Genomic DNA, 24,927 nt, shown 5'->3' with positions numbered 1-24,927 from the left:
TTAGAGCTATCAGTAGCTCACGAGCTCTCTGTTGCAGAAACTAGATAGCAAGCTGGCTTACCGCAGCTGCCCTCCTTTAAAGCCAGTAAACTGTTTAATTATAAAGTTCCATAATCAAATATTGAAGGATAAAGAATTCTTCTTAAGAAGCTGCATACAGTCCATTATTATCTACAGGTCTTGTTAATTCTGATAGAAGATATCTATATTACTCAAATTCTTTCTGCGGAACTACTGCCAGACACAACTTATCTGAGCGCCAGCATGCTGGCTTGCTGAAGCTTGGTTAACTGAAGAAGGGAATGTCAACTTGACTCAGTTTTGGTCACCAGGTTTCACCGTGAATCAAAATCCTGGCTACGGGCCTGATCCTAACCAAAGCTGCCTGAAGAGGTAGTGGAAGTTGTAAACGTTTCTTTGGTTTGATCTACACTGCCATATAATCTAGTTTAATGCAGTTAATATGCATTCTGAAACTGATTATATAGCAGTGTAGATCTAGCCTTTGACTTCCGTGTTGTTGGAGCAGAATAATTTTCCTTGGTCATTGACACTTCATCATGAAGGGATGCAGATTGCAGCTTTTGCCAGTTTTTGGGCTCCAAAATGGACACAGTTACCTCTTGGTTTACACTGGGACCAATTGATTGCCATGAGCACCTGTCTCTAATCCTGATGACTCTGGAGTTGCATTGAAGACCTGGAATTATGTCTTCCCTAGCTGTGACTTTGCCTCCGTAGCAGACATTCTAAACTCTGCAGAAGTAACTTTAAGGGTATGTTAATTGCAAATATTTAAACCTAACTAAAGAACTCCCCTTCCATGGCTTTGAAAATAATGTTGTTGTTTTTTTCTTTTGAGACTATTCTTGTACCAGTGTTGAGGCTTAAATTCACCTGTTTGAGGGATAGACTGTTTTGAGGAGTGGACTGTTTTTATAAGCAAGCTTAATAGATGTGCTTGTTCTTTCTTGAAATATAATGTACGAGGGTTGAATGAAGAGTAATGCCTCCACCTTCGTTACTTGGGTTTGGATGGGAATATTTTAATAAATTAAACAGAAATAGTCCTTAGAATGTGCTCTTCAACTACCACTATTCACTTTTCCACATAATCACCAGACAATTGGATAAATTTCTGCCAATGATGAACAAGTTTTCTAAAGCCGTCACTGAAGAAGTCGACACTCTGTTTCCGCAACCAGCATTTCACAGTACCCATCGTGTGCAGATCTTCCAATAGCCAAGCAAAGCAATAATGTGGCCCACACGTTCTTGTGAAATGCCGATTATGCTTGAAATTTCTCTCTGAGTAATACGATGATCATCCTGAATCAATCTGTCAACCTTTTGCTTGTGAAACTTGTTGGTTGCTGTCACAGGATGTCCAACTCTTTGTTTGTCACGCAAGTCAGATGTTCCCACCTCAACATCTTTAAACTTATTCACCCAACGATGCACAGTACTCACATCAACACAATCACCATAAACAGCTTGCATTCTCTGATGAATCTCCTTTGGGGTGACACCTTCTGCTGACAAGAATTCAATGACTGCACATTGCCTAAGTTGCATTGACCAATCATCTGTACAGGGTTCCATACTTCGCACTTTAACAACACAACTGTTCAATGCTAAGGCTTCCCGCCAAATGGAACTGTAGAGGAGAGTCACATACCAGTACTGTCATCTGTTGAGGAATTACGAAGGTGGAGGCATTACTTTTCATTCAACCCTCATAAGTGTATAGGTAAATGTTATGTATAAACAAAATTTAAAATTTACTTTTGCAAAAACATTTTCATTTTTCTACAGAGAAGGGCATTAAGGACAGCCTCTGAAAAACTCAGGAATCGTTCTTCTTTTACTACAAATGTTGTGCATAACACTCCTGGAACCCGAGTGAACCGATACATTGGTCGTTTGATAGAGGCCCGACAAACTGAATCAGAAATGGCAGATCTGCATTTCTTTACCCTGAAGTATAAACAAATAGAACGTGAGCAAAGAGTAAGTGATGATTTTAGTAACTTTATCAACCAAAGAAAAGGAGATATAAAGCTATTGTCAGGTTCTGAGGCCCCTTCGAATAAACACAGCTCACAATGTTCAGAAGCACTGGATACACTTTATTCTTGACCATCAGAAAACTACAAACATAATGGCAGCTTTTTAATACCCTCCTTCACACCAACCCCCCTTCTCCAAACTCTACTTTTGATTCTCCCAGTCTGGCTCTCAAAACATCAACCAGGCCAGATGGCCCTTATCAACTCTCCCCGAATTCCGACATGTCAGAATGACCCTAATGGCTTATTCCTCAAGGCCAATCTGTGGCATCTGATAGAGACATCACATATAATTTGGGGCTGGGCAGTTTCGCATTAGAAACCAACTCTATAGTGCAGTCAGTCTTTCTGTGAGGCGATAATTGATTTGCCTCCTGTTCCCCAAAAACATCTATGAAGTCTCGGTATTCAGGAGGGATTGACTCGGAGCTCTTGCCGTCAGGCGCAGCCACGCTTAGACCTACCACTTCAACCTTCATTGGCTGACACCCTTCCTTAAGAATACTATAAATCCCATCATGGAACACAAAGTCTCTGTTTTCCAGTCAATTCTTGGGTTTTGGCCCTGTAACCATACTGCTCCTAAGATGATTGGGTGGTGGGCCATTTGTGAGATGACAAATTGTATGCTTTCTTTGTGAGACCTTATCCTCATAGTGAAGAAGGTAGTTTTCTCTGTTACCTCCTTAGACCCTCCTTAGACCCATCTGTATGTAGCAGCTACAGACCAATTTCCAACCTCCCATTTTTGGGCAAGGTTCTGGAGCGGGTGGTTGCCACGCAGCTCCAGGAGTTCCTCGATGACACTGATTTTCTGGACCGCTCACAGTCTGGTTTCAGGCCTGGGCACAGTACTGAGACGGCTTTGGTCGCTTTGGTGGATGACCTCCGCAGGGAGCTGGACAGGGGGAGTGTGACCCTGCTGGTTCTCCTGGACATCTCAGCGGCTTTCGATACCATCGACCATGGTATCCTTCTGGGGAGGCTCTCTGGGATGGGGCTCGGTGGCACGGTTCTGCAGTGGCTCCAATCCTTCCTGGAGGGCCGTTCCCAGATGGTGAAGCTGGGGGATACCTGCTCGGACCCCTGGCCATTGACCTGTGGGGTCCCGCAAGGGTCTATCCTATCCCCCATGCTATTTAACATCTACATGAAACCGCTGGGAGAGATCATCCGGAGTTTTGGAGGGCGTTGCCATCTCTACGCAGATGACACGCAAATCCACTACTCGTTTCCATCTGAATCCAAGGAAGCCCCTCAGATGCTGAACCAGTGCCTGGCCGCTGTGGCGGACTGGATGAGGAGGAACAAGCTGAGGATCAATCCTGACAAGACAGAGGCTCTCCTGGTCAGTCGCTCGTCTGATCGGGGTATTGGGTGGCAACCTGTGCTGGACGGGGTTGCACTCCCCCTGAAATCACAGGTCCGCAGTTTGGGGGTCCTCCTGGATTCAGCGTTGACACTTGAGGCTCAGGTGTCGGCGGTGGCCGGGAGGGCTTTCACACAACTCAAACTTGTGCGCCAACTGCGACCATACCTCGTGAAGTCTTATTTGACCACGGTGGTCCATGCCCTAGTTACCTCTAGACTGGACTACTGTAATGCGCTCTACGTGGGGCTTCCCTTGAAGACGGCTCGGAAATTACAACTGGTCCAATGCTCGGCTGCCAGATTAATAACGGGGGCGAGTTACAGGGAGAGATCTACTCCCCTGTTTAAGGAGCTCCACTGGCTGCCGTTCACTTTCCGATCCCAATTCAAGGTGCAGACCATCATTTATAAAGCCCTAAACGGTTTGGGACCCACCTACCTTCGTGACCGTATCTCCTACCATAAACTTGCCCGATCCCTTCGATCATCAGGGGAGGCCCTCCTGTCGCCACTGCCTGTATCCCAGACCCGCCTGGTGGGAACAAGGGAGAGGGCCTTTTCTGCTGTGGCCCCCCGTTTATGGAACTCACTGCCCATCGAAATTAGGCAAGCCCCCACTCTTTTAGCCTTCAGGAAAGATTTAAAAACCTGGCTTTTCCGATGTGCTTTCGGAGAGTAACTATTACACACTTCTTTTGTTACTCCCCCATCATCTACCCTCTAGATTGTTTTTATCTTATGTCCCTGGTCTCCGTGATTATATTCTTATCCTCTTCTCACCCCAAGTTTTAATTAAGTGTCTCATGCGGCCCGCCCTGTTATATATATATATATATATATATATATATATATATATATATATATATATATTGTGTTGCAGTGTATATGATTATTTATTGTATTGTTTAATTGTATTGTGATATGTTGTTTTATATTTTGCTATATTGTACTGTTCTGGGCATGGCCCCATGTAAGCCGCCCCGAGTCCCCGTTGGGAAGATGGTGGCGGGGTATAAATAAAGTTTTATTATTATTATTATTACTGCCACCCCATTCGTTGTTGAGCCATCTAACTGAGCAAACACAACAGATGTCTTTAAAGGCTGCGGGTCCACTCTTAACTGTTTGGCCAATTCGGGAGTAATCAGACATCTAGTGCAACTGCAGTCCAACAGTCCCCCAGTCATTACCCTTTGCCCCATTTCTGAGTTTTGTAATCCCACTATTAACGGCACCATTTGACAGTTAAAACTCACCTAAGGAGGTGTGCTCTGGCAAGGAGACATCTGTTGGCGAGCAATTACGACAGACCATTGTTGTTTCCCTGAAGCCACTCCAACTCTGGCTCCTCTGTTCCTTCCTCTTCCGCTGGTAATCGGCAAGGCACCCATGCTGTTTCTATTGCTGCCATTGCTTTTTCTTTGCCAGCCTTAACCAGCAGCACCTTTCAAGCAGGAGTCTTACCCTTCCTTTGTCTGGGTCACTATCCCCTGCCAGCAATTAGCTGCTTGATTACCTTCGTTTCTGCATGTGAAGCAGGCTCCTTTTTTTCTGTTTCGCTCTCTGCCAGCTGACCTGCCCCTGGCAGAGGACCGGGGGACCGGTGTGCATCCCCCGCTGAAGCTCCTGCTGGGTTCCAACCTCACTCTCGAACTCTGGCCTGTCACTATATTTGTTCCTTATCACACTCTACTTTCCCTGCCAGTATGATCCACTGATCCAGAGTGTCAGGATTGTCGCAATGTAGGGCCCACTCTAACAGATCTGCTCTTAATCCCATCTGGAAGGGTTCGAGTTTGGTTGCTTCTGACCAGTCTCATATTTTTCCTGCCACTGCTTTGAATTCCAAAGCATATTCAGAAACCGAATGAGTCCTCTGATATATCTTCCTTAATTGCCCCTTGGCCTTTGTTTCCACCAAGGGGTCCTGAAATCTGTCCCTAAGGGCTCTCAGGAAGTCATCCACCCACTTTAACTTGGGAGCTCTAGTGTCATACATTTGCATGAGCCAGTCAGCTGCTGACCCTTTCAGGTTCGCGCCTGCAGCATGAACCCTTGCTCCTTCTGGAGGCATACAGTGCCTCATAATCCTCCATAAAATGTCTTACATTTATGATGAAGTAGAAGAGTTGTGTTGGGTCCCTGTTGAACTTCACCCGTAGCTCTCCTCTCCCAGTTCCCATCTGCAGCTGACTTCTCCCCGACAATTCTGAAAGGAAGCTGAAGGCGGCCGGCGATTCTGCCCCACACAGTGTCGGCAAACCTCACACATCCTGAGGGTCGAGATCCCATCTCTTCTCTCTGAGAGCGGCTCCGCCTTTGATCTCTTTGTTCAGCAACAGCCATCCACATGGCCGTTACCTCTTTCCTCATTTGATTTAATTGGAAGGAAAAGTTTTGGAGCATTTTCTCCATGGAGTTGACTTTCCTCACCAGCCTCTTTGTGTCAGAAGAGGGTTCTTCCCATTCTTCTTCTGGCGCCTGTTGGGGAGTCTTTCGCCTCAGTGTTATTCCTCTCCCATCCGGCATCTGGGTGGGGGTTATTACGGATTGATGATGATAAATGGAAGCTCTTAAGTGTGTCCACGATCCAGAGTCACCTGAAGAACAATAACATGCCATTCAGATTTGCAAAACAAAAATACAGTAACTTTACTAATTCCAAGAGATAAAAAAATTTTTTCAACAGTCGCTCTGATCACTTACAGAAGTCCACAGTGATAAACAGTCCTTTCTTGGTCCACAAATCTGCTTCAGAAAATAATACAGTCCTGATTCTTCACCCTCTTTTCTCAGCAGCAAACAGGCCTCAAAATAGCAAGGCCTCTTTGAATACACCTCAGCAGTACTCAGCCAGCACTGAAAAACTTGTCCAAACTGGTTCTGCAGCAGCACAACAGAAACAGTATCAAATCAATCCCCAGATCTTTGCAGGCTCAGCCATTCGGCTTCATGCACTTCATTTTCCAGTTAACACATGCAGCACAGTGCCTTTGCAAACCATGACAAACCATGTGTTGACTGGAAAATAGCATATTCCCCATTTAAACAGTACATTTAAAAATACATAAATCATTCAATACTGGTGAATGTCTGTGAACTCACAGAAAAACACAGATCGTCCACAAATACAATGAGTGATTGGTAATCCTGGTTCAGTCCTCGCGTGAACACACATGGGTCTACTCTACTTCTCACAAAACTCATTTCCTCAACCAGAACCTCACTCAGACAATCGTGCTAGGTAAGTCCCTCCTGTTTCAAACGGTAAAGTGCTTTCTGCAAACAATAAACCACATTATCGTCCCTGTCCTTTGTACCCAATTCTGGCACAATATATATATATAGTTTACTTCAAATCAGCATTTAAATAAGCAAGCCACAATGCTTAAAATCAATCTAACTGAACTAGGACTGACTGTGGAAGAATATACTTCCATGTAGTCAACCCCTCGCAACTAGTCTTCCCTTATACCTGACCTTGCCATTGGCATCTACTTTGTGCATACAAATCCACCTGGTATCTATGGGATTGTACTCAACAGGTAACTTTGCTGGTTTATATACACTGAGCTTCTTCATGCTATCCAGTTCATCCTCAATAGCCACAACTCTTTTTCCCTTTGAGGCAGACACCTGTACTCTGAATACAATTGTTTTCTGTTATTCCTAAATGTAGGAAACATTCTCCCCTTTAATGCCTGCATATCTTCAGGAATTACTCTCATGTATTTGATCCTGTACTCTGAAGTAAGCACAGGGCTGGTGCTTGGTGGCCATACCACTTCCCCTTGATTTGACACAGGAGGGAATGTGGCAACCCCCTTGCCAAAAAGGCAAAATTTTCACCCTCCATGTGAGCAGAAAATGTGCAGGGAACTGGAGGCTTAAACTGTTCCCTGTACATTTTCTGTAGTGTAGAATGGCCCATAGAGGAAGTCTTTCTTTTTTATCATTTAATTGAGATTTGGTTGTTTTTGAAGACTATTGGTTTTTAATTTCTTCTGCTACTCAATTGTCATGTATTTTTCTTATTTAGTCTGGTTTTTTATTTTATGTATTGTTCAACACTGCAGATTTTCAATTTCTTCTTCTTTTTCTTGTGCTGTTATATATACAGGTGAAGAATTTGACATATTTATTTACAAGAAAAAATCAAATTGTGGAGAAACCATTTCATATGTGTTTTATAATTCAGATTCTGTAAGCAGAATGTATATAATTGAGTTGTTTCAGCTTGTCGACATAGTTAGCTATAGGCTGGTAGGAAGATTTTCTAAAGCTGGATAAACAGCCTATGATCCACATAATGGATGCAGTTCTGTGAACATCCCCGGCTCCCGTTTTCCATTGTCCACCCTTACTCTTGACTCTGGAACTACTTAGAAAGAAAATAGATGCACACCAGTGGCAAATTTATGAGCACAATTATATATTTGTGCTTGTGCTATAGGTTTTAAAACAGTAGTGTCCCACTTTAGAATGTAAGAGATATGATTAAGTAATATGTTGTGAGCCACCCCGAGTCTCTTGGGAAGATGGGGCAGGGTATAAATAAAGCTGCTTCTTCCTCTTCTTCTTCTTCTTCTTCTTCTTCTTCTTCTTAACTCTTGAAACATGTTTTCTGTCCTCTCATTTACAGTATCACCAACTTCAGGATGAATATTTCACCAGTGCTGTAGTCTTGTCACTGATTCTAGCTGCCTTATTTGGCCTTGTCTACCTTTTGATAATCCCACAGTAAGTGTTTGCTCAGAGTTTATTGGAAACACAGTAAGGCAATGTATTGGATTGTTTTTGAGAAATTGTTTCTCTTTGTGGAGAGAAAAAGTAGGGTATAAATAATAATAGTAACAATTTTTTGCCAGTGATGTTTAAAATTGAAGTTTCTCTGTTTACTTATTGAAAAACAAGCTTGTTTCTACTTTCATTCTAAGAAGTTGCTGCATAACAAAATAAATCTTCTATTCATATTTTTTGATACAAGGTAAAAATTTCAGAGGGCTTGTTTAGATGTGTGAGAGGATCTTGCTCCTGCTGTTCAGTAGGAGCAGAACCACAGAAAATCAGATGTACTAGTTGTCACCACCAATTGATTTAAATCCCTACAATTTAAATCCCTACAAGTGGAATATTGCTGGCCCCCTGTCTTGGAAGAAGAGAATCCTATACCATGCATGCATGCAACAACTGAGGGAAAACATGCGAAAGTGTGGAAGGCAGGAGAAATTCACAAAGAATGAAATCTACATTGGCAAGGTTTCTTTCAACATGAAGGGCAGACAGTTTTTTGATATTACAACGGTACAATCAGAGTCATATCCTGTCAAAGTTACAAAGGAACTGTAATTTCACTAACGCTTAACGTTACCTTATTCTAGTCGTGCTACAAATTGATAATCCTGGGTCTCTGTTGTTCATGGGACTGGAATCTGGGATCCTCTGTCCAGCCTTTACCGAGCTCCCCCAGGTGGGACAGGACCACCAACACCACTAGAACTTTCTCTCCTTTTGTTTCTTTTGTCTCCCTCAACCTTGTGACTTTTATAGTGTTTGGGCACTCTACTTCAACTATTTATTTATCTTATTTTCTATGCCTATGCCTATGTTTTTGTTTAATATTTATTAAAACTGCCAACAGTCTCACAAAAAGAAACATAGTAATTTGAGCCAGATACTCACCAGTGAATGTCTTAGTTTAAGAAATGTGCTGTTTAAAGAAGCAGTTCCATTCGCCTGTATTGAATGTTCCCACTACTCGTTTCATTTGATAACTCTAGGTTCTAATGTTATGAGACACAAGAAAATGGTCCTCTTCCTCCATTTTACACATCATTATTACATCCTCCCTTACCATTTTTCTAAGTCATAAGTACTCTTTTTCTTCCATGCTCTTTATAATTTTGCAAGACGTTGTAGTTTTAATGAATTATATACAATAAGAAATATAGCAGTGTTTAGAATTGTAATGTAATTGAATATATTAAGCAACAGAGGACACTTCTACACTGATACTAAGAGCACTTGCACGCAGACATTATAATGCAGTTCCAAGTTGTCTTGAAGTCACAATATCCACAAAATGTACACATGCAATTTGTGCTGCAGCCAGAGAAAGTGTTCTAAAAAAATCACCTGAAATTTCCATGTAAGATTTTAAAATTTGCTGCAGCTTAGCATTGTATATCTCAAGCACACTGAAAAACTGAAACCATGGCAATCAGAGCATTTGTCTGGATGGTGCTAGTGCTAAACATCATTAAGAAACACTAAAGTGGCTGGCCAGAAGACAAACACCCTTGGCCAAGGATATGCAGATGGCTAATTGCAATCAGTCCTTTGAGAAAGGAAACCACAGGATTCCCATGGGAACTTTCACTTTCCTCCTATTTGTTTTCATTTCTTGTGTATTGGTGAGGGTCAGTGCTGGTCCCAAGTTCATCGTTGGCAGCAGCATATTGAAAGCAAGTGGCAGGACAGGCAAATAGGGGGCAAAAGGAATTCCCTGGAGGCATAATGATAGCTGTGACTTCATTCTAATCTGGGGGAGGATGCCCTACTTCCAGGAGCTGGTGATACCACTGTACATCCCATGTGGGTGGCATGCAGCAGCATCATACACAGGGTGCCCATCATCCAGCAGACGGCAGATGAAAACCTCTCACACTGCTCCCAAAATCTCTTCCAACAAAGCTCTTAAGGTAACATCAAAATGCCAAGGAGGGTGGAGGGAAGAATGGGGTAAATTCTATGGCAGCACAGCCACCTCCGAGTCCTTGGGACACCCCTCCCTGCCCACATGACATGCCACTGAGGTGTCCTTCCTGTTTCCTCACATTTCAGGGAGCATGGACAATGCTATGGAGGAGGAGAAAGAGGAGATCATCCTCATTTTATACCTGTAGAAGACAGAGCAGACATATCATCCATCTGTGGAGAAACATCTTCCATTTGTTCACAGGCAAGCACACCCACACCATAACCTTTGCTCTGGAACACTCAGTCACAGCTGCCATTAAGGATAGCCATGGCGAACAGGCATCTGCAGGCATCTAGGTCAACCTAATTTGGAGTTCCGAAGCAGGCAACTGAGATACATTCTCAGTGTTTTGACAACTAATTAATAGATGTGCAGCAGTAATAAGCACCGTCGCACCAGCAGCAGGGGATGTACAGCATTTGGCACAACTCTCCACTCACAGTAGCAGGGGTGGGAAGCCACACCTCCCTCCTGCAGCTGTCCCTCTCAAAAAACCCCAAAGCAAGTCCAGAAGGTAGCGCATGCGCATGTGCATGTCCATATAAAGAGACTCAAGGCCCCATGTGTCCTCCCCATTCTAGGGAGAGCAGTGGCCAACTGGACTGTCATGTTAGCACCATTGGTCAGGCTTCCAGAGGAGAAGCAAGAGGAAGACACTGACAGCACCACTGCCTTGGCCACTGGCCACATTCTTCACAACTCCAACACTCAGATAAGGGGTCTCATTCATAGCAGTCACCACCAAGAAGACAGTGTACACCAGCTGGAACAATCTGTGTGCTACAAGGACTTCCAGGATAGACAGTGCAAAGTTCTGGGACTCCTGGAGAGGCTATGGGAGAGGGAAGCACACGCGTGGGACTGCATCCATGCTGCCCTTGAGGCACAGGCAAGACTACTTGCAAGGATGGTGGAGAGGAAAGGCAGGATGGAGGAAGGGAGAATGCCCAACCAGCACCAGCCATGGAGGTGGATCTGCAGGACACTCACTTCCAAGGGACAAGCAAAACCCCCCTACCCAGCCCTTTTGGGAGATGTGAGATCTCACCTCTACTGCACATCCACTAGGCACCAGGCACCTAGGAAGAACAGGCCCTGAAAGGACCTGGAAGGTTCTCTTTCCCAGTGAGGGAGGCCACCTTGCCTTGCCCATGTTTCTTCCCAGCATCCACATGCCATCCACACTGGGCACCATCATGATGGCCCAGCATGTCCCTCTTCCTGACCCACACCAGGCACATGCACATAACCTGTCCCATGGTCCATCCTATCACCTTTTGGAGTTATGCTGCGTACTGTTCTGCGGCTGCAAAACATCACCCCTAGCTCCTGCTGATGATCCAACAGCAGGCCTGGCTACAGGACCAGGTGCCTCTGCATGTAGGGAGGGAAGGGAGAAATATGGGAGTTCACCATCTGTTAGAAACCAGAATGGCAAGAGTGCTTGCCCAAGGGGGATGGAGGGAATGAAGTACTTACCAAGGTGCACCTATGGAGCAGGTAGTACTGGCACAATAGTGATGGGCCAGAAAGCACCCCCCCCCCGGTAGCACCCCCCCCCCGGTAGCCTTGTCTCACCTAGAACCATGACTGCCATACACCACCTGGCAGCATGGCACATGGGCCATGGGGGATGGCAAGGCCTCTGGTACTCACCTGCAAAATGGCAATCCCTTCAGCTGGGGTATCCAACACATAAACAGAGTGTGTACAGTTTGTCAAACAAGCATGACCTTCTCTTTTGGGATCTCCCCCTGTGGATACTCCAGGGCTTCAAAGAACCAGTCCTTTATCACGTTACATTTGATGTGACATTGGCACCCGATTCTTTGAAAGTCCTGTTGCTGGAGGGCCTGGGTTGCAGAAGCCCAGAAGTGCATTGAGCGAAGACTGTTGCTGCTCATATTTTTTTAGCACAGCTGATGTGTTTGCTAAATTATTCCTGCATCCTGGTAAGGCTTCATGAGCCAGCACTTAGTGGCCTCCTTAGGCAATCTCTCATTGTCCAAGTATGATGGCCTTCCAAATGTAGTTTCTTGGCAGTGGAAACATAGGTGACTGGGGAGCCTTATTCTTGACCCGTATGTTTTTCCACAGTGAGGGCATTCGTGTCCAGGTGGAGGGTGGTCCTGGTCAGGTTTGGCTTCATGCGCCTTCCTCTTGGCATGTGTCTCCCTTTCACCCTCCATTTGCACCTCTTCAAATTCCACAACACTGCGGTCACAGCTGACCTCCAGTTAGAGCACTCAAAAGCTAGGGCTTCCCAGTTCTCAGTGTCTATGCCACGGTTTTTAAAGTTAGCTTTAAGCCCATCTTTAAACCTCTATTCCTGTTCACCAACATTCTGTTTTCAGTTCTTGAGTTGGGAGTCTAGTAACTCCTTTGGGAAACTGTGGTTAGGCATTCGGACAGCGTGACCAGTCCAGCATAGTTGATGGTGTAGGAGCATCGCTTCAATGCTGGTGAAGCATTTTCTTCCATCATGCTGACATTTGTCCACCTGTCTTCCCAGGAGATTTGCCGGATTTTTTTGAGACAATGAAAAATCCTGCAAATCCTGCAAAGGGGTAGGATCTCTCTGACAGCAACAAGAGTCCAATCTGCATACCCCAGAAAGTAATGCTGGGGTTGCTAGGCATAGAGATGCCATGATCTTGTAGATGGCAGAGTTCCTTAGGATTCCAGCATTGTGCATTCAACTACTCCATCCCAGTTCCATGTTTATGAAGTGACCTTGGTGATCTGTAGTTTGCTGTAGCAGGATGGAATATGTCTACTTTCTGTTGATTAATTGTCCCACCTGTTTTATGAGGAACACAGTCATACAGTGGCAACCATCCACACTCCCCACTGCCTGTGAGAAGCCCATTTCCATGAAGCCCAGCATAATCCGTAGCCATAGGGGAAGGGGAAAGTAACAAGAAATCAGCTTACACTCACCAGTTATGTATATGGTCATTTCAGGCCACATACTCTCTGCCATATCTAGTTCAGTGCTGCAAAAACACTGCAGCACATGTTTCTGCTGATGGGGTTATTTTATATGAGATGTTAAAATTTCTGTGTGTTTGATTCATATGTATTTTGGGTTTATATTGTCCTAGGTTCGAATGGCATAGAATTGTTGCCAAGTGTTAGCCACTCTTAGTCCCTCAGTGAGGGAGAGAGGGCAGGGTATTAAACAAAGTATCTAAAATAAATAAATAAATAAAATGTTAGATGGCATCCTACCCTTCCAATGACACAGTGCCATGTCTAGATCAGTGCTGCTGCATGGAAATGTGACACATCCTCTTTTCCTTGGGGATGGCTTTCCTCATGTCCTCTGGCCACCTCTGGGGCGAGTGCCACCACAATCCTATGGAAGATGAGTCGTGGCATTCAGAAGTGACGGATCCACTCTTCTCCCTGCATCTGTAATATGCATGGTACAGCTCTAATGCATTATATGGCTTACACTGAACTTTCTTGTGACTTCTTTTAATTCTGTGCTTCCCATTAAATCTGTGCTATGTTTTGTGGCTACTGCATCCTCAAGTTGACTTCAAACTGCATTATATGGTCAGTGTAGAAGGACCCAGAGAAAGGACAAGCCAGATCAGAGCATTGGAAAGTCTATGATACATATTAGGCTATGAGAAGAAACCCTTGATATTTAATTAATGGCAGAGAGCTCTAGAAAGAACTCAATGCTTTTATGTATCCTTCATGACTCAGTTTCCATATGTTCCTTTTAGGAGTACTGTAGTCCTTGTCCTTTTGGTGTTCTGCATATGCTTCCTGGTAGCATGTATCATGTACTTACATGTCACTCGAGTACAAGTAAGTATTCAGAAATGCTGTGACTTCTTATGCCGGTAAGAGGTATATGCAGGTAGTCCCCAAATTAAGAACATCCAACTCCTAGTTAGAAATGGGAGGGGTGGCGGCACTAGGTGAGCCAGCTGGCAGAGTGCACTGGGCCTATTGCAGTATTGAAAATGTTTAAGCATTTACATGCACAAATAAAAATAAATAATATGTTAATGTATCCAAGTTACATTTAAAGTATAACTCCATGCAATTTTTTTTTAGTTTTGTTTGGCATGTTAAAGTAACTGTGAGATTTTTATTGTTGTCTGTATCCTCAACAGAAATATTTGATCGCACTTCCTTTCCCTGAGTCAACAGGAAGTGAAAGGAAATCTACCCTTAGGCAGGGAAATCCACTCCTGTAAGAGTTATCATGGGAAAAAGTGTCTCAACTGAAGCTTTATCACGACATCCCAAACTTTTCAAAATTCAAACAGGGACAGAAATTGAGGTGAAATCTTCTGAACAGGCATACACACAGCAAAACAAATACCACAGGGTAATGAAAACTTAAAAAAAATGCCTGGAGTTACACTTAAAATGTACCTGTTCTGACTTACATACAAATTCAACTTAAAAACAAACCTACAGAACCTCTCTTGTTCAAAACCTAGGAACCTCCTATATAGTATTACAACAATCTTGTTTTCATTTCTGCTACATTGTGTGCTTGAAGATGAAAACCGGTTTATTTTATTAACGTACAACTCTTAGGATTAGCAGATTAGATACAAGATGGGGCTTCTGTAACTTTAATACTTAACAGATTTTGGAGCAGGATAAGGAACTGTAAAGCTCCATCAGGTGGGATAAATAACCTTATCCTTCCTAGATGTATCTTTTCTTCAATACAATAATATTTGTATCCTTTAAAATCTATATATATAAAAGAGTGATGGCATCACGGCGACCCACAAAACAACAAAACTACAGGCCCCCCAGGCTCGAAATTTGACAACACAACCCATCATCCACGCCTCTAGGTTGATACAACAAAAAGAAAAGAAAAATAAAGTCCTAGTTAGAGAGAGAGGAATAATTGCTTTTATCCAATTGCTGCCAGTTAGAAGGCTAAGCTCCTCCAACTTGGTCTCCTAGCAACCCAATAAAAAATAATAAAAAACACTAAAAGATTAATACAATAAAATACTATAATAACAGAAAATAACTAAAAATAATACAAGAAAATAATAAAATATAATAAATAAAAATATAACTTACAATAAAATTAATAAAAAATTGCAAATAACATCAAATAAAAATTACACAACAATTTTTAACCAATACCACCACCACTTTGCCACAGCAACGCGTGGCCGGGCACAGCTAGTACCTTATAAAGACATTTATCATTTATTGACTATGGATCATTTTAATCAATGTTTCGTGACACATTTATAACATTTGTTTGCATTCTTCTTTGCTCTTGGGGGGGCAACATAGTCATGCACAGTGGTGAAGAATATTTCAGGAGTTTCTGAAATAGGAAGGAAACTGGAGTTTAAAAAGTGACATAATAAGTTGCAAAATCATATTGCAATAAAACTGTGCATGTACGCTTCACTCTGCCTCATATGTTTTGTTCTCGGATGACAGCATGGGATGGGGGAGCAATGCATTCCATTTCTTTAGATGTGGATGACTGTGATGCCTTCTGAAGCATGATTCTTCCTCTTTCCCGAAAGGGAAAAGTTATGTCCTTTTGCAGAATTCATAAAAGGACAGGGGTGCTTTGATTTTGTGTTCCTGCATGGCAGGGAATTGGACTGCATGGCCCTTATAATCTTTTCCAACTTTATGATTCTATGATTCTGTTCTACTAGCCACTCACAACACAGCAGAGCCTCCTTACTGGAAGTTGGACTATATTTAAAAGAAGAAAAACTAATTTTATTCTTTGCAAAGTGACTCAAACTTTGCTGCCCAATCTGACAATTTCCATGTATCTTTCAAGTTCACATGGGAGGAAGTTGCACTGGTACTGCAGGATGATCAGAATGAACCCTTTCTTTGTAGAATTGTTGGAAAGCAAATAACTAGACAGCTCACCATGACAACTTCCCCCTTTACCTTGCAGTGGAAGGGAATAGAACTGACCTTGAACATGGGGTTACCTGCAGGGAAGGTTCCACCAGTAAGATGGCCAACTATTCACTTACTAGCCTGTTTAATTCATTCACTCCTCCACTGCCTGCCCTCTCATATTCTATCTATACTGCCATATATAATCCAGATTATCTGCATTGAACTGGATTATATAACAGTGTAATATAATTTGATTCAAATCAAATAATCTGGATTATATGACAGTGTAGATCCAGCCTCAGGCCCAATCTACACTGCCATTTAAAATCCGGGTTATCTGCTTTGAAATTGATTATATGGCAGTATAGACTCAGGCTGGATCTACAATGCCCTATATCCCAGTATCTGATCCCAGATTTATCTGCTTTGAACTGGATTGTATGAATCTACACTGCCAGATAATCTAGGATGAGAAGATTATTACGAAGAATCAGATCCTCGGTTATAGGGCAGTGTAAATCCAACCTCATATAATCCAGTTCAGTGCAGATAATCTGGATGATACGGCAGTGTAGATCCAGCCTCAGGTTGGATCTACACTGTCCTATATCACAGGATCTAATCTCAGATTATCTACTTATCCCAGATTAACTGGCAGTGTTGACTCATACAATCCAATTTAAAGCAGATAATCTAGGATAGATCCTGGGATATAGGGCAGTGTAAGGCAGCCTCACTCATTACTGAGCACCTCCTGTATGAGAAAGGAGAACTTCAGTGTGTCCACACATATGAGTATACACATGCTTGCACTCGCATGTGGATAGACACACACACTGTACAAAATTTCCTTTTGTACGAGTAATATTGGTCAAATAAGTTGCAAAAATCCTGCTGCACAATATTCAGTTTGAATTCCTAGAAGATCTCATACATGTACAACTATGACTTGTATTAGATAACTAATAGAATTCATCTACCAATTTCCCATTTTATATAATATTTTGTTACCTTTGTTGTTTTACAAAGCATTTAGAACCACTTAATTTATTGTGTATTGTTCTTTGCTTTCAGTGTTTTCCAGGGTGCCTGACAATACAAATTCGAACCATTTTGTGTATTTTTATTGTGATATTAATTTACTCCGTGGCACAAGGTTGTGTGGTGAGTATGTAACAATGAAGCAATGATCACATAATTTATTTAGTGAATCACAATTTTATTAATTTGTTTTAGGCCTACACTAACACTAATATGAATGTGTGGGAGTATTTTTTTTACTAGCATAGACAAATCAATTACCTTGCTATAAAAACAGTTCTCTGTAATTGAATTTCTTATTAAAACTGAAAAAAATAAATTGTTCTACATTTTATTTCTCACTGCTGGTATTACTGTTAAGTCCAATTCAGGGCCGGCCGGAGATAATTTAAAATATTAAGCGGGGGTGGAGAAAAGCGCCCCCCCCCGGCCGGCGCCGCGCAGGGGGTGGGGAAAAGTGCCCCCCCCCGCAGGGGCGGGGGAAGCCTGATGGTGCCCCCCGGGGACCTGCGCCCGAGGCGGCCGCCTCACGTGGCCTCTATGGTGGGGCCGGCCCTGGTCCAATTCATAAGGGCAGCACAGTCAAGTTTAAAAGGTTTGTACTTGGACTGTATTATTTCAAACAGTAGCGAGACATTGCAAGCTTTTTATTCTAGCCAAGCATGGCAGTGGAGAGGGGGATTCATTTGAAACTTGTGTATCAACAAGAGTTGTTCATTCTAACTTCCTCAGTTTTTTTCACGACAAGCATTCAGTCATGCAGCCCTCCACCTTTATCCTGAAAGTGGTGTAGTTGACTGGAAAACCTTTATGTTCCCATCTACACTGATCATTTAATGCAGCTCAAAGTCAATTTAGCTACAAAATGCATGTTACCAATGTCCGCAGCAGTGTGGATGAAAGGATATACAGTGCATTAAATATCACAAAAGTCCAAGATAGACCCTTTAATATGTTGCAGCAGATCTCAATATATCCCAGATCCTGGAGAGAAATTGATTCCACAGAATTCAAAGTTCATTATAGACACCTATTCCTGCTGAAGCCCTTTGTAGAAGTTGGGAATAAGGAGCTATAAAAAATGTCCCAATGGCAGAGCTGCCTAGCATAGGGCTAATTGGCCCCCTGGGGTGAGTACTTGATTACCTCCATTTCTGTCACTTTCCCTTTCTTTTCACCTATGTTTCTGGAATCCTGATTTTTATCTCACCTGGAAATGGGGGGCAGTATGCAGAGTGGTTGGAGGTTAGGTTCCATGGTTAATGTAATCATCTACCTGGCTTCAAACAGTTCCAGAAGTGTCAATCTAGTTCCCCGCACAGAAAAATCGGTTCCTTTAAAACTGATTCCAAGCTGCATTATAGTGTTGGTGTGCTCCATGACTTGATTTGGTTAACTGACACGAAATGTATGCATAAATTCTGACAAGGGTCTAAGGACATTTGTGTCATGAGATACACATCTTTGAGGTACAAGTAGCACTCTGCTTTACTGAAATGTAGAAAGGATTGTAATTTGACTGCTTCAGAAACAATATTTCACCAGTTTGTTTCATGTCTTTTCTTTTGTATGTTGTATACACATGCTCCGATTTTCACAAACACGTTTATCAGAAATGCAGTGGATTCATTCAACTGTCTGCAAATAGATATTTTCTCACATGCCTTCCCCTGATATGTTATTACAGTAGAGTCTCACTTATCCAACACTCACTTATCCAATATTCTGGATTATCCAACGCATTTTTGTAGTCAATGTTTTCAATATATCGTAATATATTGTTGCTAAATTCATAAATACAGTAACTACTACATAGCATTACTGCGCATTGAACTACTTTTCTGTCAAATTTGTTGTATAACATGATGTTTTAGTGCTTAATTTGTAAAATCATAACCTAATTTGATGTTTAATAGGCTTTTCCTTAATCTCTCCTTATTATCCAACATATTCACTTATCCAACGTTCTGCCGGCCCGTTTATGTTGGATAAGTGAGACTCTACTGTATTTCTGGAAAGTTCCATTGGCATCAGTGGAAGATCCCCTTTCAAGATCAATTGGAGCTGTGTAGGCATAAAGGATTTTTTTACGAGGGTGTTTTATGGCTAGATAAATGTTCCCTACCCCTTGCAATACTGATGACTAACACATCCATTATATATTAGCATCAACAGAAAATTGTGTATTTCATATCATGTACAGTTTGACTAACTGCTACAGCTATCAAATTATACATATGTGGATCCTCCTTATTTTACTAATAACTGTGGTTTATTCTTCATAGTCATTTTTACTCTCCATTTCCCTCTAGGTTGGTTGTATGCCCTGGGTCTGGAATACTAATTCCAGCAGTTCCATAGTTATCATTTCTCCTAGTGGGACAAATAAGACAATGAATGAACTTCCATGTGATGCAGCTCATTATGCATTTCTCTCCTGCGTTATGGGGACTCTAACCCTGGCAATATTTTTACGCATATCTTCCTTGCCAAAAATGATCCTCCTACTTTTTGTTACAATTTTGTACATAGCCATTTTGGAACTCAGTGGATACAGAAGAGCAGTAGGGTAAGTGCACTGCCTAACTGGGAAGAACCTGACAGTTTGTTTGTTTGTTTGTTTTTCCTTTTTTAATCCATAGACTTCCAATGAAACTTTTTTGTACAGGCAAAGTTAAAAAAAATCTGTTTATGGAATTTTGGCACATTAAACCAAAATGACGTTTCTTGGTTTCATCCATAACAACCCCCCCCCCCCCCAAAAAAAAAACAGCACCAGCTTATTTTCATCCCTTGTTTGCCTTGCCTTTCCTTTCTTCCCTAACTTGCCTTTATTCTTCTATTAATTACATAATTTAGGCCCCCTCTTCACTGACCAATAAATGTAGTTTGAACTGGCTTCCAACCATTGTAGCCAGACAACAAATTCCCCCAAAATCACATGAAAGAAAGCCCTTAATGTACATTACTACCCTGAGGTTTGTGTAATTATCATCTGGCCTCAAACTGATTATCGGATGCCTACATAATGACCTACAGAGCGAAACTATTTTATTCAATACCATTTTGAAACTGCATTCAATGGTCAATGTAGATGGGGTCTGACACTATAAAGCCGTTAGTTCAGAGATGTTAATCACCTTCTTATATTAACTCATTTTTATAGACTATGTGCTTGATTACTTCTGCTAAAACTGTGACTATTATTGATCATATGTAGGTGTGGAAGAGAAACTTGTCAGTTCACATTTTAAAGCAAACCTAACCCAATGATGGAAAATAATATTTAGTTATTCTTTGAAACTCTCCTTTGCAAAACTGCAATACTGAGGTTTTCCATCAAAAAAGGGCTAAAATTTCTATAGTAAGTGAAAGTGCACACAACTGAGTGGTGAAAGAAATATTTAAAATGATAATCAAATTTCTTGCAAAAATGTATGCATTTGAAGAAACATGCAGAAACATGTACAGCAATTTTTTTAAAAAAAAATCCCCAAAGTATAGAATAAACTAAAATTGAAAAGTTCCAGGTGTTAATTTTGTACTCATTTTGTATTTCTCAATACTCAGAAAACCATCAGATTGTCAAGAGCCTACTATGAGGTTCTTTGCTTACCAGGAGTTATTTATTTGTGCAGAAGTATTTGTGATTTTTCAATAGACAAGTGTATTTTTACACAGAAAAATTGTGTGCATTTCCACAAGGAAAACATGTTTTCTGCGCAGAATTTTTTTTTTGTGTACAAAAATATTGTATAGATGCATAGAAAATTGATTTCTACACAGAAAACATGTTTCCACTATGTAGAAATACAAGTTTAAAAAATGCATGTATTTCTACAAATTGGAATACTTCTGGAAGCATGAACTGTGATCAAGAAATGTGTTCTTATCCAATAGGGAGAATAAGAGATTTAGACAAAGAAGATTGAGATGCATTTGGATGCCCTAAAATAGTATTTAGTGTTATGTTTGTACATGTTTAAAAGGACATCATTTCCAGGTTACTCAAAAGTATTTTTTTAAACTTTCAAAATATACATTAAATGAAATCAGCAGTATTCCTCCTCCACATAACTGTTGACGTTACCATTACACCAAACTTAATGAGTTTACTTTTATTAAGTTACAGTTATAACACAATATTGTTGTACCGTCAGTAATGAAGAAATTACATCTTTAAAAGTATAGGCTTTCCTGTAATATGTTACTCCCAATCGTGTCAATGCTAGTCAATGAAAATTATATGTTCTGAATCAAAACTGTTTTAGAAGACTAGAATTATCAGATTTATTATTTTCATATTTTATACTGCCATTAAATAAAATACTTACATGCCTCATTTCTTTCTTTTTTAAAGGGGTGGCTCCTTTTATATACGTGGCTATGAACCCATATTAGCCATCTTATTGTTTTCCTGTGCTTTGGCACTTCATTCCAGGCAGGTGGATTTGAAGCTACGTTTGGACTACCTCTGGGCTGTGCAGGCAAGGCATCCTTTTTTTCCCTTCCATAACAATAGTGTAATGGCACGCCCGAGCCTTTGGGAGAACTATGGTGCCTGACTTTACTTGGCGGGCTATCTGTATATCTTCTATTAAGATCAAGACCCTTAACATGCAGAGACACTGTAGGCAAGATGAAAGTTAACCAAAACAAGTTTGCTGAAAACAGTAAGAACAAAGGGCTGACTCCACCCAAGACTATTGTAAAATAGCTTAAAACAATACATTACAAATGGAGAATTTGCTATATGCAGTCATCTTTCTGGAATCCTGGAAAGTCTTTTGCCTCTGATGCAAAGTGATGGACTTGGTCTTCTACTTTGTGTAACTTGGGCTGACCACAAGCTTTTGTTGTCACTGGGACTGATGGTATATGAAGAGTTTATAGCGCTAAGGATGCTTGTTTGAATTGCTAGGGCCTAGGATTTACAGTCAATATCCAGGCCTCTAAATCCTGTAGCTCTATTGCAAAAAGAAAGGAAGACCTAGCAAGAAAGCTCTGTACAGGCAAATGGACTGAACAAACTGAGGCTGGCCTCTAGGGGTTTTTAAAACTCCACCCAAAAACAAATGCAAATGGACACATCTACACTATTGGGGAACCTAAACAGAGGGATGCAAAGGATCGTTATCTTGACGTGATGCTGGGGCTTGCGCGCCTCGATGATGCCATGAGCTAAAACGTGCAGGGCCACCCAAGACGGGAAGGTCATGGCAGAAAGGTCAGACTAAATACGATCCCTGGGGAAGATAATGGCAACCCACCCCAGTATTCTTGCCATGAAAACTAAATGGATCAGTACAACCAGAGATATGTCATTATACCATCGGAAGATTGGACTCCCAGGTCGGAAGATGGTCAAAATGCTACTGGGGAGGAACAGAGGACTAGCTCAACTAGCCCCAGAAGCTGAAAGGAAGGCTAACAGCCGACGGTGCTGGAGATGAATGACAAATCCGATACTCTAAAGATCAACACATTATAGGAACCTGGAATGTAAGATCTATGAGCCAGGGCAAACTGGACATGGTTATTGGTGAGATGTCAAGATTAAAGATAGACATTCTGGGAGTCAGTGGACTGGAATGGGCTATTTCACAACAGATAACCACCAGATCTACTACTGTGGACAAGAAGAACACCAAAGAAATAGAGTAGCCTTCATAGTTAATAATAAAGTTGTGAAAGCAGTGCTTGGATACAACCCAAAAAATGATAGAATGGTCTGAATTCGAGTTCAAGGCAAGGCGTTTAACATCACAGTGATCCAAATATATGCTCCAACCATAGCTGCTGAAGAAGCAGAAGTAGATCAGTTCTATGAGGATCTGCAGCACCTCCTCGATAATACACCAAAAAGAGACATTATTTTCATTATAGGATATTGGAATGCTAAGGTGGGCAGTCAAATGAAAACCGGGATCGCAGGCAAGCATGGTTTGAGACAACAAAATGAAGCAGGACGTAGGCTGATACAATTTTGCCAGGAAAACTCACTGTGCATAACAAACACTCTCTTCCAACAATCTAAAAGATGACTTTATACATGGACTTCACCAGATGGTCAACACCAAAATCAGATTGACTACATCCTTTGTAGCCAAAGGTGGCAGACATCCATCCAGTTGGTGAAAACAAGACCTGGAGCTGACTGTAGTTCAGACCACGAACTTCTTATTGCACAATTTAGAATCAGATTAAAGAGAATTGGGAAAATACACAGACCAATTAGATACGATCTCACAAATATTCCTAGTGAATATGCAGCGGAGGTGAAGAATAGATTTCAGGGACTAGATTTAATAGAGTCCCAGAAGAACTATGGACAGAAGTTCACAACATTGTTCAGAAGGCAGAAACAAAGTACGTCCCAAAGAAAAAGAAAACCAAGAAGGCAAGGTGGTTGTCTGCTGAGACACTGGAAGTAGCACAACAAAGAAGGAAAGCGAAAGGAAACACGCCATCCCAGGTGACAGTCGAATTGATGAAAAACAACAGGAAAAACTCAAGATTGAACTTCAAAGACTCTGGCAGAAACCAGTACAGGTGGTCCCGGTGGTGATCGGCACATTGGGTGCCGTTCCAAAAGATCTCAGCCGGCATTTGGAAACAATAGACATTGACAAAATTACAATCTGCCAACTGCAAAAAGCCACCCTACTGGGATCTGCGCACATCATCCGAAAATACATCACACAGTCCTAAACACTTGGGAAGTGTTCGACTTGTGATTTTGTAATACGAAATCCAGCATATCTATCTTGTTTGCTGTGTCATACAATGTCATTGTGTCAATAATAATAATAATAATAATAATAATAATAATAATAATAATAATTTGAATAGTATTCAATTTAGATACTCATATTTGGTGGTCTGGAATATGGCATCATTTGCACTTTCCCTGATTCCAAAAACAATTACTTGTTCATCACTTGTCAGGTTGTCATCAATTGAGAGCCAACAGAATCCTTTCATTCTTTAGGGGTCCTGTGCTTGCAGACTACTCCTATCTTCCATAAGGTAAGCTTTTAGTCATCTTTTGGAAGATGGCCAGTACAGTCAGCAATGGAGTAAAGACCCAGTTCAAGGAGAGTACACTTAGTGAGTTGCTCAACTAAACTTATTCCTTGGCATTTGAAGAGGGTGTTATACATATTAAGTACTTATATTGAGAATTTTGTACCATTCTTAGTTATAGGTAAGTATGTGCACGTGTGTGTGTGTGTGTGTCCTGGTAGAAACATATAGAAATTCAAGAAAAGTTTTTTATGAACAATGCAGTCACATGCATGTTTATTCATGATCTCAAAATGAGCTTCCTCCCTACTAAATGTAGTTAAGACTGTAACTTGCATTTTTTAAAATATCACCTTTTACATAGGCAGAAGAAGAGAGAGATGATATGGAAAGAGTGAAATTGGATAACAAACGGATTCTCTTTAATTTATTGCCAGCTCATGTTGCTCAGCATTTTCTCATGTCTAATCCAAGGAATATGGTAAGGAAAACGATCACTATTTCTAGTTCATTCCCAGGCTATATAATGCACACTGTGTTCCAAGACATTATAGCAGAGGACAGAAACAACTCCATCAAAAACAGAGAGGACTTACTCCTTGTAAAGATATTAATAATATAGTAACACAACTTTCTTTCATATTCAGGATAACAACCTCATCCTTGGAGCCTGTGCTAGGAGAAAGGCAATAAATAAATAGCCTTATAATCACCATGACTCCTAACAGAAAATGCCAATCAATGTGTTTGCAAAACTTTCAGCACTTTGTTGGAGAAAAGGAT

General features: G+C 41.4%; 1 protein-coding gene across 1 annotated transcript in view; it reads left to right on the top strand.

Annotated features, from left to right (window-relative positions):
• Window positions 1-24,927, top strand: part of adcy1 (adenylate cyclase 1) — a 173,113-nt gene that overhangs the window by 119,555 nt on the left and 28,631 nt on the right. The window contains exons 9-15 of the mRNA XM_003222294.3: window positions 1,816-2,010; window positions 8,083-8,180; window positions 13,938-14,022; window positions 17,152-17,241; window positions 19,431-19,687; window positions 21,479-21,605; window positions 24,509-24,625. Coding sequence (XP_003222342.3) covers window positions 1,816-2,010; window positions 8,083-8,180; window positions 13,938-14,022; window positions 17,152-17,241; window positions 19,431-19,687; window positions 21,479-21,605; window positions 24,509-24,625 — 969 coding nt within the window. The remainder of the gene's footprint in view (window positions 1-1,815; window positions 2,011-8,082; window positions 8,181-13,937; window positions 14,023-17,151; window positions 17,242-19,430; window positions 19,688-21,478; window positions 21,606-24,508; window positions 24,626-24,927) is intronic.

The sequence above is a fragment of the Anolis carolinensis genome, chromosome 6 (genome assembly GCF_035594765.1).
Source record: "Anolis carolinensis isolate JA03-04 chromosome 6, rAnoCar3.1.pri, whole genome shotgun sequence".
Classification (NCBI taxonomy): domain Eukaryota; kingdom Metazoa; phylum Chordata; class Lepidosauria; order Squamata; family Dactyloidae; genus Anolis; species Anolis carolinensis.
Note: the sequence above shows the minus strand (reverse complement) of the source record. Positions and strands in the feature narration are given on the sequence as shown.